At 40.4% G+C, this 19,436-nt stretch overlaps 1 protein-coding gene across 1 annotated transcript in view; it reads right to left on the reverse strand.

Moving 5' to 3' along the window:
- The window catches only part of sim2 (SIM bHLH transcription factor 2), a 266,456-nt gene extending 250,232 nt beyond the window's left edge, over window positions 1–16,224 (reverse strand). The window contains exon 1 of the mRNA XM_034177491.1: window positions 16,029–16,224. Coding sequence (XP_034033382.1) covers window positions 16,029–16,209 — 181 coding nt within the window. The 5' untranslated portion in view covers window positions 16,210–16,224. The remainder of the gene's footprint in view (window positions 1–16,028) is intronic.
- Window positions 16,225–19,436: the final 3,212 nt, after the last annotated feature.

Genomic DNA, 19,436 nt, shown 5'->3' on the forward strand with positions numbered 1-19,436 from the left:
GACCCAGGACACGCTGGAGGGACTACGTCTCTCGGCCTGGCTTGGGAATGCCTCGGGGTCCCCCCGGAGGAACTGGGGGAGGTGTGTGTGGATCAGGAGGTCTGGGCAGCTTTGCTTAAGCTACTGCCCCCCTGACTCCGGATAAAGCGGAAGAAAATGGATGGATGGATGGATATCCTGGTGATTTTGGTCTGATAACATGCACACAAGTTGACAAACAGATTTGAATGGCTACAAAATGTAACCATCCTCACCTGTGATCTGTTTGCTTGTAATCAGTGTGTGTGTGTATAAAAAGGTCAGTGAGTTTCTGGGCTCCTGACAGACCCTTGAATCTTTTGTCCAGTGGCGCACTGACATTTCTGGTTTCTCCGTCATAGGAAAGGCAAAAGAATTGTCAAAGAAAAGGTAATCAAACTATATCAAACAGGAAAGGGATATAAAAAGATATCCAAGGGACTGAGAATGGCAATCAGCAGTGTTTTCAGCAACAGCTGTGATTAAAATTGTTCAGGATGCAAAGGAAAAACCCACAAATAACTGCAGCTGAAATACAGGACTCTGAAAGAAAGTGGTGTGGCTGTTTCAAGATGCACAATAAGGAGGTACTTGAAGAAAAATTGGGGTGCATCGTTGAGTCGCCAGAAAAAAAGCCATTACTACACAAATGCCACATAGTATCCCGCCTACAATACCCCAAACAGCACAGAGAACAAAGTCATTTGGAGTGATGAGACCAAAAATGAACTTTTTGGCCACAACCATAAGTGTTATATTTGGAGAGGAGTCATGGCCCCTTCATACATAGTGTAAAGTCTGGACAGCGTTTTGACGCAAACGGCAAAACAGTTCGAGCAGACGTGCACGAACCCAGTGTGAGAGTTCATGCAAGCACCGGTGTCTTTCAGGCAGGAACACACAATGGCAGCTGTAGCACATTGCACTGCTTATGTGGAGGAAATATAAAAAACATCCTTCCGGTACCTGTGGGACCACATCACGCTGCTTATGTGGAAAAAATGAAATAATCATTTCAACCCACTGGATGCGAACCCGCGCCATCCAAAAGCTCTGGTTGCCAGTCATAGACTTTACCACCGAGCTACAGGAATCTGCCTCATATCAGGAAGGACATGGAAGTATTACAAAAAAATGAAAATCACACACACCATATGAAAACACCGCATTTATCAAGCGAGCAATACAAATATGATCAGTCTGTTTCTCTGTAAATGACCTATGGTCACTGACAGTCATGAAATGACATGAATGAGAAGCAGTTCGCTCATCTCATGTCCACATCTGCTGGCGCATCTCCAACTGGCCGCGCGTGCATCTTGTAGACAACGTGCCGCAGGACACGGTGTCATGTGAAACAGAGCTCACATGGGTGATGTGGCAGTGAGATCGCCTGCTGTGCGTTCTGATCTGATGGTCCTTTCCAACCTGGGAGCAGCCTGTCCATGCGAGTGCTGTGCATGCACTCGCTCGTTGCCACAGTGGTATGTTTTTATTTATGTCCACTTGATAACACCAACGAGACACACACGCATCACAGTGGGCAGCTGTTTGTCCATGTCTATCCATACAGTACATGTTGTCTACCTGGGATGTCCAGATCCACAGATTTCCACAGCTGCTTCAGTGGGAGGACACACCTCCTGTCATCTCAGCACACAGACCAAAGCCACACTTGTGTGGGACGTAGACAAATTTCTCTGCGAGTACGAAAGTGATTGTCTGCAGTCTGTTGTCATGCCAAGAGTATGATGGTCACACATTCTCTAAGTGCCATGCGAGCGTGTGTTAGATATTCATGCGTGTCACCTGGAATTTGGCCGGCACCTGCCGCAAGAGGGTGTGATGGGTTCGCACAGTGCACACTTTGTCTTTCAGGTGCTCGTGTGTGCAAATAGTTGAACAGGTGTATGAGGGGTTAGAGGCAGGGACGATATTTGCACATGATTCCTGCGTCATGCGCACTTCATCCAAACTTCGCACTGTCTGAAGGGGCCCTCAACAAGGCCTATGATCAATCAATCAATCAATTTTTTTATATAGCGCCAAATCACAACAAACAGTTGCCCCAAGGCGCTTTATATTGTAAGGCAAGGCCATACAATAATTATGTAAAACCCCAACGGTCAAAACGACCCCTGTGAGCAAGCACTTGGCTACAGTGGGAAGGAAAAACTCCCTTTTAACAGGAAGAAACCTCCAGCAGAACCAGGCTCAGGGAGGGGCAGTCTTCTGCTGGGACTGGTTGGGGCTGAGGGAGAGAATCAGGAAAAAGACATGCTGTGGAGGGGAGCAGAGATCGATCACTAATGATTAAATGCAGAGTGGTGCATACAGAGAAAACAGAGAAAGAAACAGTGCATCATGGGAACCCCCCAGCAGTCTACGTCTATAGCAGCATAACCAAGGGATGGTTCAGGGTCACCTGATCCAGCCCTAACTATAAGCTTTAGCAAAAAGGAAAGTTTTAAGCCTAATCTTAAAAGTAGAGAGGGTGTCTGTCTCCCTGATCTGAATTGGGAGCTGATTCCACAGGAGAGGAGCCTGAAAGCTGAAGGCTCTACCTCCCATTCTACTCTTACAAACCCTAGGAACTACAAGTAAGCCTGCAGTCTGAGAGCGAAGCGCTCTATTGGGGTGATATGGTACTACGAGGTCCCTAAGATAAGATGGGACCTGATTATTCAAAACCTTATAAGTAAGAAGAAGAATTTTAAATTCTATTCTAGAATTAACAGGAAGCCAATGAAGAGAGGCCAATATGGGTGAGATATGCTCTCTCCTTCTAGTCCCCGTCAGTACTCTAGCTGCAGCATTTTGAATTAACTGAAGGCTTTTTAGGGAACTTTTAGGACAACCTGATAATAATGAATTACAATAGTCCAGCCTAGAGGAAATAAATGCATGAATTAGTTTTTCAGCATCACTCTGAGACAAGACCTTTCTGATTTTAGAGATATTGCGTAAATGCAAAAAAGCAGTCCTACATATTTGTTTAATATGCGCTTTGAATGACATATCCTGATCAAAAATGACTCCAAGATTTCTCACAGTATTACTAGAGGTCAGGGTAATGCCATCCAGAGTAAGGATCTGGTTAGACACCATGTTTCTAAGATTTGTGGGGCCAAGTACAATAACTTCAGTTTTATCTGAGTTTAAAAGCAGGAAATTAGAGGTCATCCATGTCTTTATGTCTGTAAGACAATCCTGCAGTTTAGCTAATTGGTGTGTGTCCTCTGGCTTCATGGATAGATAAAGCTGGGTATCATCTGCGTAACAATGAAAATTTAAGTAATACCGTCTAATAATACTGCCTAAGGGAAGCATGTATAAAGTGAATAAAATTGGTCCTAGCAGAGAACCTTGTGGAACTCCATAATTAACTTTAGTCTGTGAAGAAGATTCCCCATTTACATGAACAAATTGTAATCTATTAGACAAATATGATTCAAACCACCGCAGTGCAGTGCCTTTAATACCTATGGCATGCTCTAATCTCTGTAACAAAATTTTATGGTCAACAGTATCAAAAGCAGCACTGAGGTGTAACAGAACAAGCACAGAGATGAGTCCACTGTCCGAGGCCATAAGAAGATCATTTGTAACCTTCACTAATGCTGTTTCTGTACTATGATGAATTCTAAAACCTGACTGAAACTCTTCAAATAGACCATTCCTCTGCAGATGATCAGTGGTTTAATGGTTTAATTACTGCCACCTTAAAAGCCAACTAATAAAGATAGATTGATCATATTTAAGATCGAAGCATTAAATAATGGTAGGGCTTCCTTGAGCAGCCTGGTAGGAATGGGGTCTAATAAACATGTTGATGGTTTGGATGAAGTAACTAATGAAAATAACTCAGACAGAACAATCGGAGAGAAAGAGTCTAACCAAATACCGGCATCACTGAAAGCAGCCAAAGATAACGATACGTCTTTGGGATGGTTATGAGTAATTTTTTCTCTAATAGTTAAAATTTTGTTAGCAAAGAAAGTCATGAAGTCGTTACTACTTAAAGTTAATGGAATACTCAGCTCAATAGAGCTCTGACTCTTTGTCAGCCTGGCTACAGTGCTGAAAAGAAACCTGGGGTTGTTCTTATTTTCTTCAATTAGTGATGAGTAGAAAGATGTCCTAGCTTTACGGAGGGCTTTTTTAGAGAACAACAGACTCTTTTTCCAGGCTAAGTGAAGATCTTCTAAATTAGTGAGACGCCATTTCCTCTCCAACTTACGGGTTATCTGCTTTAAGCTACGAGTTTGTGAGTTATACCACGGAGTCAGGCACTTCTGATTTAAAGCTCTCTTTTTTAGAGGAGCTACAGCATCCAAAGTTGTCTTCAATGAGGATGTAAAACTATTGACGAGATACTCTATCTCACTTACAGAGTTTAGGTAGCTACTCTGCACTGTGTTGGTATATGGCATTAGAGAACATAAAGAAGGAATCATATCCTTAAACCTAGTTACAGCGCTTTCTGAAAGACTTCTAGTGTAATGAAACTTATTCCCCACTGCTGGGTAGTCCATCAGAGTAAATGTAAATGTTATTAAGAAATGATCAGACAGAAGGGAGTTTTCAGGGAATACTGTTAAGTCTTCTATTTCCATACCATAAGTCAGAACAAGATCTAAGATATGATTAAAGTGGTGGGTGGACTCATTTACTTTTTGAGCAAAGCCAATAGAGTCTAATAATAGATTAAATGCAGTGTTGAGGCTGTCATTCTCAGCATTTGTGTGGATGTTAAAATCGCCAACTATAATTATCTTATCTGAGCTAAGCACTAAGTCAGACAAAAGGTCTGAAAATTCACAGAGAAACTCACAGTAACGACCAGGTGGACGATAGATAATAACAAATAAAACTGGTTTTTGGGACTTCCAATTTGGATGGACAAGACTAAGAGTCAAGCTTTCAAATGAATTAAAGCTCTGTCTGGGTTTTTGATTAATTAATAAGCTGGAATGGAAGATTGCTGCTAATCCTCCGCTGTAACCAGGTTTCTGTAAGGCAGAATAAATCAATATGTTGATCAATTATTATATCATTTACCAACAGGGACTTAGAAGAGAGAGACCTAATGTTTAATAGACCACATTTAACTGTTTTAGTCTGTGGTGCAGTTGAAGGTGCTATATTATTTTTTCTTTTTGAATTTTTTTGCTTAAATAGATTTTTGCTGGTTATTGGTAGTCTGGGAGCAGGCACCGTCTCTACGGGGATGGGGTAATGAGGGGATGGCAGGGGGAGAGAAGCTGCAGAGAGGTGTGTAAGACTACAACTCTGCTTCCTGGTCCCAACCCTGGATAGTCACGGTTTGGAGGATTTAAGAAAATTGGCCAGATTTCTAGAAATGAGAGCTGCTCCATCCAAAGTGGGATGGATGCCGTCTCTCCTAACAAGACCAGGTTTTCCCCAGAAGCTTTGCCAATTATCTATGAAGCCCACCTCATTTTTTGGACACCACTCAGACAGCCAGCAATTCAAGGAGAACATGCGGCTAAACATGTCACTCCCGGTCTGATTGGGGAGGGGCCCAGAGAAAACTACAGAGTCCGACATTGTTTTTGCAAAGTTACACACCGATTTAATGTTAATTTTAGTGACCTCCGATTGGCGTAACCGGGTGTCATTACTGCCGACGTGAATTACAATCTTACCAAATTTACGCTTAGCCTTAGCCAGCAGTTTCAAATTTCCTTCAATGTCGCCTGCTCTGGCCCCCGGAAGACAATTGACTATGGTTGCTGGTGTCGCTAATCTTCACATTTCGCAAAACAGAGTCGCCAATAACCAGCGTTTGATCCTCGGCGGGTGTGTCGTCGAGTGGGGAAAAACGGTTAGAGATGTGGACGGGTTGGCGGTGTACACGGGGCTTCTGTTTAGGGCTACGCTTCCTCCTCACAGTCACCCAGTCGGCCTGCTTTCCCGGCTGCTCGGGATCTGCCAGGGGGTAACTAACGGCGGCTAAGCTACCTTGGTCCGCACCGACTACAGGGGCCTGGCTAGCTGTAGAATTTTCCACGGTGCGGAGCCGAGTCTCCAATTCGCCCAGCCTGGCCTCCAAAGCTACGAATAAGCTACACTTATTACAAGTACCGTTACTGCTAAAGGAGGCCGAGGAATAACTAAACATTTCACACCCAGAGCAGAAAAGTGCGGGAGAGACAGGAGAAGCCGCCATGCTAAATCGGCTAAGAGCTAGTAGCTACGCTAAGCTAGCGGATTCCTAAAAACACGCAAAGTGAATAATGTGTAAATAATTTAGAGGTGATTCAGCAGAAGGAGTGCTTTAGTTAAGGCACGTAAAGATTACACTGGGAAACAAATCGTAATCTAGATAACTAGATCAATCTAACTGCGCAGATTAAACAGCTAACAGATACAGAAAAACACTGCTGTGCTCCAGAACAGGAAGTGATACAATACCGCAGTGAGAGCCAACCACCAGTAGAGGTATGGCAGCTAGAAAAAGGTACACCCTTCATACTGTGAAGTACAAAGGTGGACCTCTGATGTTTTGGGATGTGTGAGCTACAAAGGCACAGGAAACCTGGTCAAAATTAATTGCATGATGAATGCAGCATGTTATCAAGAAATACTGGAGGAAAATTTCCACTCATCAGCCTGGGAGCTGCACATGGGACGTACTTGGACATTCCAACATTGTTGTGTGGGCCACTGAAGAGGAGGTACTGCTGGCCCACCACCACCAGAGGGCACCCTGCCTGGAGTGTGGGCTCCAGGCACCAGAGGGCGCTGCCGCCTCACAGGAGCAGCCGGGGTGACAGCTGACACTCATCACCTGTGACAGCTGTCACCACTCATCTGATCTGCATCGGTATATCAGCAAGACGTCATCTCCACCTCTTTGGCGAGATATCGTTCTACCTGAAAGGTAATATCCTCAGCCTGACTGCTTGATAGAAAGCCCTTTTTGTGATTTTTGTGAGTGATAACAGACTTTTTCTCCAACGAGAGGTGGAGGTAGCTTCCCTGCCGTGCAGATTGCTGGGTGCAGACGCACCCACGTTTAATTGTGTTTTTGTTCCTCGCCAGCAGTACCAGGTCCGACACGCGGAGGCAGTGGCCACCTGGGAGTTCGGGACTTGGCGGCTCCAGTATTCCCGGGGTCTGGTGGCGGAGGAAATCGTGTGGTTCCGGTTCTGCTTTGGACAGGCGTCTCCTATCTTCGAGCCTGCCCACACGACACCTTGTAATTTGACCTCTGATCTATTGTGTAATCTGTTGTGTTTGTTGTGCACGTTCGCAACAGTAAAGTGTTGTTATTTGACCTCATCCATTGTCCGTTCATTTGCGCCCCCTGTTGTGGGTCCGTGTACTTACACTTTCCCAACAAACATGACACGGATCCAAAACACAAGGCCATGTCAACCTGTCATTGGCTATAGCAGAATAAAGTGAAGGTTAGGGTTAGTGAATGTCAATGAGTGAATATCAGTGAGCCACTCTGGGGAGATCTGAAACGTGCAGTTCATAGAAGATGTCCCAGGAATTTACAGGAACTGGAGGCTTTTTGCCCAGAAGAATGGGCAGCTTTACCATCAGAGCTGAATAAATATAAAAACAAATAAATATAAATACCATATAAATAGAGCTGAATAACTATAATACCAAAATAAAGAGCCTCATCTACAACTACCACAAAGCTGTCAAGCTGTCATTGATGTTAAAGGGGGCAATACATGATATTAAGAGAGGGGTATGTAAACTTTTGTTCAGGGTCATTTCTGTTGTCATTATGTTTAAAAAGAATAACCACAGTTGTTTGCAGCTCTGTATAAAGTACCTCAAAGTGTTACTTGAGTGAAAGTACAAGTATCTAACTGTAAAAATGACTTTAATAACAGTTAAAGTCTCCTTTAAAACTATTATTATTTTTCAAATAAAATGTACTTTAAGTAAAAGTATTGAGTAAAAGTAAAATCCAATATGAGGGGAGAATGAAACGGCGACACAAACATAAAGTCAGCGTGGTGTCTGGAGAAACCAGGAGGGGGCCTCAGCCCCTATAAAAGACTGGATCCGCATCTGGCGGACCAGTTGGTGTTTGTGATGGCTGAGTGAAGCAACAGGTATATAGCTGTAAATAAAGTTCTTTTTCCCTGGACGACCCACACGCACACTTTTCTGTTAAACACAACAGCCAGGCTCTTGTGAAACACAATAGTCAAATAAAATAAAAGGAAACAGCCATGCCGGCCAGTTTTGTCAGTACTGAAGCTTTCCCCTTAAGTGTGTATTAACTCCGATCGTGGGTTGCATTCCAGTGGGAGCTGATCCCTGTGTGTGTGCACGCTTCAGCGTGTGTGTGTTTAGAGTCCAGAGTGCAGACGCTCCACAGTCTTCCTCGGTGGGGGCGCAGATTCAACCTGTCATCTTTTATTTTGTCTTTAAACCTGATTTATGTCAAACATGGTACTTGATGCTGCAGAGGACTGGATCTGCTGCACTCTGGCTGCAGAGGACTGGATCTGCTGCACTCTGGCTGCAGAGGACTGGATCTGCTGCGCTCCGGCTTACTTTCACCTCTGCAAACAGGCTTTGCCCAATCAAATTTCTTCTACTTTTATACTGTCGTAATGAGTAATTAAGATGGTTAAGGGAAATGCATTGGACTAAAAGTATACATTTTACTGAGGAAATACAGTGAAGTAAAAGTGAAAGTTGCCAGAAATGTAAATAAAGTAAAGTACAGATACGTCCAAATTCTACTCAAAGTACAGTAATGAAGTATTTCTCCTTCATTACATTACAACACTGGTTGTTTGACAATAAATGGCGAACTAAAGTGTGTTGTCATTCATATTCTCTGAAAAATGGCCAAAAAAAAAAAATCTAACATTCTGCCAGAGTATGTAAACTTATGAGCACAACTGTAACCTTACAACACAATGTCAGCCCATCTCTTGTTATGCACCTTTAAATAATCATTTAATTACACAGTCATCCGTGTTGCACCCTGTTGTTGTGACTGGCAGAAGTTCAGAAAACCTCTCTTTCTGCTTATAAAAATGCAACACCGTTTGTTTTTGCTCCCTTTTTCATGACCTGAACTCAAAGATCTAAAACATTTTCTATATACACAAAAGACCAATTTCTTTCAAATATTGTTCCCAAATCTGTCTAAATCTGTGTTAGTGAGCACTTCTCCTTTGCCAAGATAATCCATCCCACCTCACAGGTGTAGCAGATCAAGATGCTGATTAGACAGCATGATTATTACTGCACAGGTGTGCCTTAGGCTGGCCACAAAAAAAAGGCCACTCTGAAATGTGCAGTTTTAGTTTAATGGGGGGGGCTGTGGATGTCAGAAAGCCAGTCAGTATCTGTCATGATTCAGGGAGGGTTGGCACATTGTTCGGGTAGTAGGTTCAGTACACAGAATGGCAGTCAGGGAGGAGTTGTCAAAAAATAGGCCAGGTTCAGGAGCACGGCAAACAGTGTTACAAGGGCAGAGACAAAAAGTGAGATCCAGAAAAACAAGTAAGGTCGAGCACGGCGAGGAAACGAGAGACTATGACAAAAACACTGGAATGAATATAATCTCAACGAACAGAAGACAAAACTCACAGGGCTTAAATAATTAGGACGTGACATGAAGCAGGTGTGGTGAGCAGACAGAAGAGGGGTGTGGACAGACAAAACAAAATGCAAGAGGACTAATGAAAAAATAAAAGACAGGTGTGTAAAAAAGGTCAGAGTTCATGGGCAAGCAGGAAGGTGATGAAAAAAACCTAAAGGTATGGAAGATAAGAAAAGGGGGGGGGAAAAAACCATAACCATTAAATACAAGAAAAGATGTCAGAAACAAAATATAAATTCAAGTAGACAAAAGTGTAGCATTCACAAGAGTAACATCTAAAATAAACACATGAAAAGAGCAATCAAAAATCACCCTGGAAAAAGAACTGAACCATGACCACAAACTAATTCCAGGAACATCATACAAAGTCAGCGTGGACTTAACAGTGAACAGAACACCAGATCAACCTACTGAAACACATAATGAAAAGTGATGAGCGAGAAAACATAAGGAGAAATGAAGAACATCGATGACAGAAGGAGGCGATCACAAGATACAGACTATAAGAACGACTAATGACCTAAACCAAAACTAACGCAGAAAAGCAAAGTGGAACTCAAACATGTGGAGGAGTGCAAACGGAAGACATAACAAGACAGACGACAGGTGAGGATGCAGGGGTGGAACATGGGGAACCCAAACCACAGACATGAACAAATGAACATGTACAGAAAATAATAATACTAAAAGAACAACTGAATACATACAGAAAAGTGCACAGACAAGCAACCCCACAACAAAACAGGGACAAAAACATAATCTCCACCCACAGAGGAAGGTTCCAGGTCACTGAGGGCCACTGAGGGGGGACAGTTTTGTGTTAGTCCCTAAAGACACCTTGACACTTGCACAAATTTGATCCCTGCTCTGGCATGCAAGCTTGTGTGCCAGTGAATTGTCCATGAACTGTGCACATTTGCATTTTCAAATTTTCAAAGGAAATTTTGAAATGCTCAAAATTTCTGGCACGCATAAATGTCATGCCATTTGCACAAACTAGTCATGAACATTACACAACCTATTCGCAAAGACGGTGTGTCACTGCATGTCAGCGTGTGTCAAAGCGCACAGGGTCTTGCACAGTTTACCACAAGTTTACGAGGAGTTTACTCACTGGCATGCAAGAATGCAAGAGTGCAAGAATGCATGCCAGATCAAATGTGTACAAGTGTCAAGGTGTCTTATTTCTACTGAATCAGTCAGTGTCGCCTTCTTTGATGTTTTTTTTCTATTGATATGATTCGGCAGCACGGCAGCTTGGTGGTTAACACTGTTGCCTCACAGAGAGAAGGTCATGGGTTCAATTAGCATGTTCTCTCGGTGTCTGTGGGGGTTCGCTCCAGGTGCTCTGGCTTCCTCCCACATCCAAAGACATGCAGGTTAGAGGGCCTGGAAACTTTAAATTGTTTGTAGGTGTGAATGCGTTTGTTTGTCTGTCTGTGAGCGTGCGACAGACTGGCGTCCTATCCAGGGTGAACCCGCCTCACGCTCTGTGACTGCTGGGATAGGCTCCAGCTCGCCGTGACCCTTAATTGGAGTAAGCGGTTGAAGGTGAGTGAATGAGTATTTATGATTCATCATCATGAATTTGGTAAAACAGTAAACGGTTGACAATAACTTGAGTATCAGACCATCATTATATTTGCATGTGACTGGTGATCATTTGATTTATATAGCACTTTAACAGACAAAGTGCTTCACAAACTACATTCCAAAAGTAACACCAATACCACCATCAAGGCAGCCAAGAAATCTAGATTTAAACATGTCAGAAAGACTCGAGTGCTCGATCTCAGCCGGCAGTTTGTTCCACAGCCGCGGTGCAGAAAAAGCAAACGATGGAGCGCCTGCTCATTTCTTCCTAACCTTCAGGACACAGAGCAGGCCAGCGTCCTGTGATCACAGGGTACGTACCTGTGGGACGGCTCACAATCAATCAAGTCAACAACAAAACCTCACATGGACAGGCAGCCCCGGGGTCATGTGATCAAATTTTCATGTTGGAGTCAAATTTGGAGTAGCTGCATTCAGGATCATCTGCAGATCAGATCTCTAATGTGTTTAAGTGGCAAACCTGAAAACATCATCTTACAAAAATCTCTTCTGGGCGACACAAAAGCACAGATCAATACCTCTGCATCAGCTAAGGACAAAATGGCCTGATCTTTGCAATATTTCACAAATGCTAAAGTGCCGCTCTTATCACCTCTTTGATATTCATTAAACTCCAGAGACTCATCAGAAATGACACCATGATTCCTGACAGTCTCACTATCCTGAATCACACCATCCCCCAGTGAGACAGGGAAAGAAACACGCCTCTCAGTTTTAGTGGCCCAGTGACCATGATCTCAGCTTTGTTATAATTGAGAAGAAGGAAGTTAGCTGACAACTACCAAATCACAGTGACTGTCATTATTATTCACCCAGTCACCAGCAAACACAACTGTAAGTCATCCACATTAAAGAGCAAGTTCAGTTCAAAGCCAAAAATGATCTTCTCCAATGGGGCACAATAAAGAGTAAATAACAGTGGGTGTAGAACTGAACCCTGAGGGACCCCATGCTTAACGGTGGTATAATCAGATGCCACATTGTTAAAAACAACACATCGGGATCAACCCAGCAAATATGACCTCAGCCAAGTGATCACTGTACCAGAAACACCAAAGTAATTCTCAAGCCTATTGAAAATGCAGCACTGAGGCTCAACAAAAATAATACCAATGCATCGTCTGAGTCCATATCAATTAATCATTTTCCATCAGAGTGAAATGCTCTGAATGCTGCTCAAAACAAGTCATTTTCAGACAAAAATTAAACCACTTTCTCTAAAATGTTTTGACAAAATGAATGACAAATTAGACAGAAGTCTATAATTTGCAAGACTTTCAGGATCCACGGTTTTATGACTGCCAACTAAAGAGAAACAAATTCACAATATAAAGAAAAATAGGCCCCAGAACTCCATGATTATCCAACATAGAGATGAATCCAGAGGACAAGTAGTATTCTGGGCACTGGCACGTTGGACAGATCAGCAAGTGAAACAGGCTTAAAAATCACTTAATGACCTTCTGACATTGACACTGCCAGCAGAAGAGCAAGTGCATAATTCTCCTTCCAGACACTGTGGTAACCTGTTTCGAATATCATCGATCCTGTTAGTAAGAAAATTAAATAAAATCAGATGCTGTAAGATCAACCCACACCAGACTGCTGTCCCCAGATCAGCGCCACCACAACACCAGTCTGGAACTACTGACTGAATAAGAGAATAAAACACTGCTTTAGCAGCTGACATGGACACTCCTTCACACGGTCTCGCCCAGTAAGTCCACTGCTGTCTGCAGGAGCGCCGTTTGCGTTCAGACCTCCTACAGTCTCTCCTGAGGACTCACTGATCCTCAGGAATCCCAGAAGACTTCTTCCTCTGTTGACAGATTTGTGACTTGGCCGGTGCAACCAAGTACAACAAGTGGTGCCGAACAAAACTCAACCTATCTACTGCTGAGACACCAGCTCAAGATCTCCTCTCTTTACTATCTCAAAATACAGAAATAAATCACAGCTGATATCTGACACTTTACTAGCTGTGACAAACACACACACACAAAAACAAGGTCAACAATTTATGTTGTACATAACTTTAAAACTTATTTTCTTCAGTTTATAGTTTTACTGTTGTGTGAATTATAACTGCTGATTTAATTTTTTATTCCTATTTGACATTTTACATTAACTGTTTTTATTTTGTTTTATTATGTCAAGCACTTTGTATTTTTTCCCTTAAAATCAGATATAAATAAATGTATTATTATTATTATTAATGGAACCCAGCATGCATCTGTGTTTAGCAGCAAGTAATTAATTTGATGCATATTTGTAGTAAAAAATAAAGTTAAATAAGAATGTAATTTATGTAACAGTATGAATAAATGTGATTTAAATACACAATAACCAGGTGTATGAAACTAGCATCAATAAATCCAATTTGTTTCAAATTCATAAGAACCTGCTTACAGTTTTATCTGTCATTTTATGCGTATTATTTGTCTTAATGTTCAAACTAATCCAAATGGATGTAAATTTTATATGCAATTAAAATACATCAATCCTAAATCGTCAATCTTTTGTGCAACAGGATGTTTCAGTGGGAAAAAAACTGCAGTGGAAATTAACTCTAAATTAAATGATTACATTGTGTCAGTGTTTTCATTCCAAATCATGACAATAAATACACCAAACCAAACTCTGCAACATGTTTCTGACAAAAATATTAAATTATTTTCATTTTCTTTTCAATCTCAGATAGACTCACTCTTTTTAATAATTACTGCATTTTTTTAAGTGATGTCAAATAATAATAAATACCGTATTTATTATCAGTTATTTTCAACAAATGTAATTTTTTTTACCCGCAACAATATATAAAACCAGAACAGCCAAAACCACATCATTAAATAATAAGAAATAATCAGGTTGGTAAACAGTGTTGGATTTTACTCCACTCACTTTTTAGTATCAGCACAGTCAAACCTGAATTACTGCAGTAAAACTACAGGCGGGATGAAGCTGGTGGGACGGTCGGATGATTGGCTTTGTGAAAAGAATTCTTTAAGCTTTTTTCTATTTAATGTTAGTCGTTATTGTTTTGTGTTTTTGTTGTTGTTGTTTTTTTTTTATCACAATGTAACGTTAAACGGGCCGCATTAAGGCCGTAAGACCACACAAAGAATCCCCCAAGTAAACAAACAAATAAATGCGGTGACGGTCGTGTCGAGTTCAACGGCTCCTAACGGCTCCTAACGGCCGTGCTTTCCTGCCACGCCGAGCGTGAAAAAGCATGTTGGCTTTTAGAGGTTATGTACTTTACTAACTTTATCTCACGTGATGTTAACAGTGTCACGAGGTTTTATTCAGTCATTTGTGCTGTTCACAAATTTATTATTATTAGTAGTAGTAAGTCCCTTCGGCTGCTCCCTTGTTTGCACTTGGGGTCGCCACAGCACATCCAAGGTGGATCTGCATGTTGAATTGGCACAAGTTTTACGCCGGATGCCCTTCCTGACGCAACTCCACATTACATGGAGAAATGTGTCAGGGGTGGGATTTGAACCCGGAACCTTCTGAACTGAAACCAAGCGCATTAACCACTTGGCCATAATTATTATTATTATTATTATTATTGCTTTTCTACACGTTCATCATCAGAATTCAAAGTGGTAATGTGTCGTCACGTGTCTGCTGATTTCAGCATTTATTATATCCGCTTGAATGGCTATTAAATCAGAATCAGAGGTTCAGGGGACACACACACACACACACACACAAGGCTCCTCAAAAAAATCTATATGAATATATCGATCCAGTATATTCTTCAAATTTGCAATACTGTTCTTATAATTGTGATTTATCTATTTATTTATTTTTTAGGGAGTTTTTCCTTCCCACTGTGGCCAAGTGCTTGCTCATAGGGGGTCGTTTTGACCGTTGGGGTTTTTCATAATTATTGTATGGCCTTGCCTTACAATGTGGAGCGCCTTGGGGCAACTGTTTGTTGTGATTTGGCGCTATATAAGAAAAAAGTTGATTTATTGATTGATTGATTTATCATTAAAATAAGCTGTCACATGGATCTTAATTTTGTCCTTTTTTCTTTCTAAATCATATTTTGTTGTGCAGTTTCTCCCATTTTAACTTCAACGTGTCAAAGAAAAAAGACATAAAAGACTCTGATTATGTGAATTTGAAAGGAAACATGTGACTGAAATTAAATGCATATAATTAATATTAGCTATTTGCCCAGTCTCACGTTTTTTTTTTTCGTCCTTCGTGACGGGGTTTTGTTTTTTTAATTCATTATTACTAACCCTGCCCACCCCCAACCCTAACCATAACCACCCCCCACACTGCACTTTTAATTACGTGCAGCTGTCACAGAATGAATTAGAATGAATTCGTGCTGCCATGACGAAAATTTTGCACTTTTCGTGACAATATGACGAACCAATAGATTAATGTATATTTCCTGCTGCTGAATCACGACAATCTGTGAGACTGGGTGACGATTTCCAAGATCGTATAATAATAACAATAATAATTATTCATTCATTCATTCATTCATCTTCTACCGCTTAGTCCAATTAAGGGTCGCGGGGGGCTGGAGCCTATCCCAGCAGTCATAGAGCGCGAGGCGGGGTACACCCAGAACAGGACGCCAGTCTGTCGCAGACTATTATTAATAATAATATATTATTATCATCATCATCATCATCATTATTATAGTAATATTATTAGTAATTATTATTAATCATTGACACGGACTTTTTTCTGCTCCTGTTGTGTTTGAAGATTTTGTCCCTGGTGTCTCTGTGTCTCCGTGTGTGCGTACCGGGTCCGGTGCTGAACAGGCTCCTGGTCCTCAGGTAGCTGCTGGTCAGTCTGATGATGGACGCCTTGTCCAGCTGGCTGGTGATGGCCGCCGGCAGCGGCAGCAGTTTGGCCAGCTCGTAAAACTCTCCGTTTTCTTTCTCCCGTCGAGTCTTCGCTGCGTTCTTGGACTTTTCCTTCATTTCTGCCTCTGCGACCCAACACACACACACACATACAGATCAAAGTGTCCGATGTCCTCTGGTCCACCTGGACAAACCGTGATGTCACAATAAGAAGAAAAAACAACAGATGTTATTCCACATATTTTAAAAAGTCCAGCGTCCAAACAGAACCGAACGAAACTGAACGAGGATCAGTCTGTCTCTCTCTCTCTCTCTCTCTCTCTCTCTCTCTCTCTCTCTCTCTCTCTCTCTCTCTCTCTCTCTCTCTCTCTCTCTCAGTGGGCGTGGCTGACCTTCTGACAGGTCAGAGCGCGCTCTATCACCACGTGCTGAAGGTTTATTCTGATGCTGCTCGTTGCCCTCACTAATGTGTATTTCACTACTAATAGCAAAGTTAGTCATTAGTAATTACCTCCGCCAAGGAGGTTATGTTTTCAGTCGCATTTGTTTGTCTGTCTGTTTGTCAGCAGGATAACTCAAAAAGTTTTGAATAGATTTTGATGACATTTTGTGGAGTGGTTGGAAATGACAAGAGGAACAAGTGATTAAATTTTAGTGGTGATCCGGATCATGATCCGGATCCAGGAATTTTTTAAAGGATTCTTCACCATTGCGGGATAGGGGGAATTTTGACATTCTAGTTTCTAACTCCACAACAACAAGGCAGAAAGGCTTGAAAAAAAAATAGGGTGTAACATAGTCAAACGTTCTATCAAACAACAAAGTTTGGTGATGATCGGATCCGGATTCCGGATCTGGTGATCCACAATATAGCGAAAATAAAAAATGTGTCAGTGTGAGGTGACAAATGAAGCTAGAGATGCACAACTAACACCAAATTGTAGCTGAATATAAAAAAATCCCTGTCTGCTACGTTTAATCTGCATGGAATTTAATAAACGCAAACTGAATTTCAGACATCTTATATATATATATATATATATATATATATATATATATATATATATATATATATATATATATATATATATATATATATATATATATATATATATATATATATATATATATATATATATATATATATATATATATATATATATATATATATATATTAGTCTGGAACAAAGAGGACAAACACTGTTTTAATTAAAGGACAATAAGCAGGACATTAAAGAGCAACCTTCACTTTCCCCCGAACAACATGAACAGGAAGTGGTCACAGCTCACTCCCACTGAAAATAACAGAGAAACAACCTGAGCTTCTGACATTTTTACATAAAACAAACACAATAACAACGTCTAAAAACCCAGTTAATATATCCAGGAGAGTTTTAGGCACAATATACAAAGAGTTTTATGTTGAGATGTTAATGCTGTTGTCCGTGCGCAGCCTGATCAGAGTGTCTCAGTGCAGTTCTCAGTGTTACTGACAGCGCACCTTTTTTGTTTGGAGCAGGAAGTTGAAAATAACATCATGCATTATATCACACTTATCCACCGGATGAAGCGCCAGCAAAGAGTCCAATTACTCATTTGTCCAACAACACCAGTAACAACAGCAAAACGACAAGAAAAAGTCCAAGCTTCACTGATGAAAAGTGGAAAATTAAACAACAACAAAAAAAATATACAACAAACAAACAAAAAACAGTGTCCGAGCTTCACTGATGAAAAGTGGAAAATTACGCAAACAAACAAACAAAAAAAACACAATAAAAAGTGTCTGAGCTTTACTGATGAAAAGTGGAAAATTAAACAACAAAAAAAATACAACAAACAAAAAATAGTGTCCCAGCTTCACTGATGAAAAGTGGAAAATTAAACAAACAAAAAAACACAACAAAAAGTGCCTGAGCTTCACTGATGAAAAGTGGAAAATTAAAAAAAATATAACACAACAAAAAGTGTCTGAGCTTCACTGATGAAAAGTGGAAAATTAAAAAAAAAAAAAAAAACACAACAAAAAGTGTCCGAGCTTCACTGATGAAAAGTGGAAAATTAAACAAACAAGCAAACAAAAAACACAACAAAAAGTGTCCGAGCTTCACTGATGAAAAGTGGAGAATTAAACAGCAAAAAAATACAACAAACAAAAAAATAGTGTCCGAGCTTCACTGATGAAAAGTGGAAGATTAAACAACAACAAAAATATACAACAAACAAACAAAAAACAGTGTCCGAGCTTCACTGATGAAAAGTGGAAAATTAAACAAACAAAAAATAAAAACAAACAAAAAAACAGTGTCCAAGCTTTACTGATGAAAAGTGGAAAATTAAACAACAAAAAGATACAACAAACAAACAAAAAAGTGTCCCAGCTTCACTGATGAAAAGTGGAAAATTAAAAAAAATATATATAACACAACAAAAAGTGCCTGAGCTTCACTGATGAAAAGTGGAAAATAAAAAAAAATAACACAACAAAAAGTGTCTGAGCTTCACTGATGAAAAGTGGAAAATTAAAAACAAACAAACAACAAACAAACAAACAAAAAACCACAACAGAAAGTGCCCGAGCTTCACTGATGAAAAGTGGAAAAAAAAAAAAAACACACACAACAAAAAGTGTCTGAGCTTCACTGTGAAAAGTGGAAAATGAAACAACAAAAAAATACAACAAACAAACAAAAAAAACAGTGTCCAAGCATCACTGATGAAGAGTGGAAAATTAAACAAACAAACAAAAACCCACAACAAAAAATGTCTGAGCTTCACTGATGAAAAGTGGAAAATTAAAAAAATATATAACACAACAAAAAGTGCCTGAGCTTCACTGATGAAAAGTGGAAAATTAAAAAAAAATATAACACAACTAAAAAAGTGTCTGAGCTTCACTGATGAAAAGTGGAAAATTAAACAAACAAACAAAAACCCACAACAAAAAGTGTCTGAGCATCACTGATGAAAAGTGGAAAATTAAAACAAACAAACAACAAACAAAAAAAAAACCACAACAAAAAGTGCCCGAGCTTCACTGATGAAAAGTGGAAAATGAAACAACAAAAAAATACAACAAACAAACAAAAAAACAGTGTCCAAGCTTCACTGATGAAGAGTGGAAAATTAAACAAACAAACAACAAAAAACCACAACAAAAAGTGTCCGAGCTTCACTGATGAAAAGTGGAAAATTAAACAACAACAAAAATACAACAAACAAACAAACAAAAAACTGTCCAAGCTTCACTGATGAAAAGTGGAAAATTAAACAACAACAAAAATACAACAAACAAAACAAAAAACAGTGTCGGAGCTTCACTGATGAAAAGTGGAAAATTAAAC

The sequence above is a fragment of the Thalassophryne amazonica genome, chromosome 9 (genome assembly GCF_902500255.1).
Source record: "Thalassophryne amazonica chromosome 9, fThaAma1.1, whole genome shotgun sequence".
Classification (NCBI taxonomy): Eukaryota; Metazoa; Chordata; class Actinopteri; order Batrachoidiformes; family Batrachoididae; genus Thalassophryne; species Thalassophryne amazonica.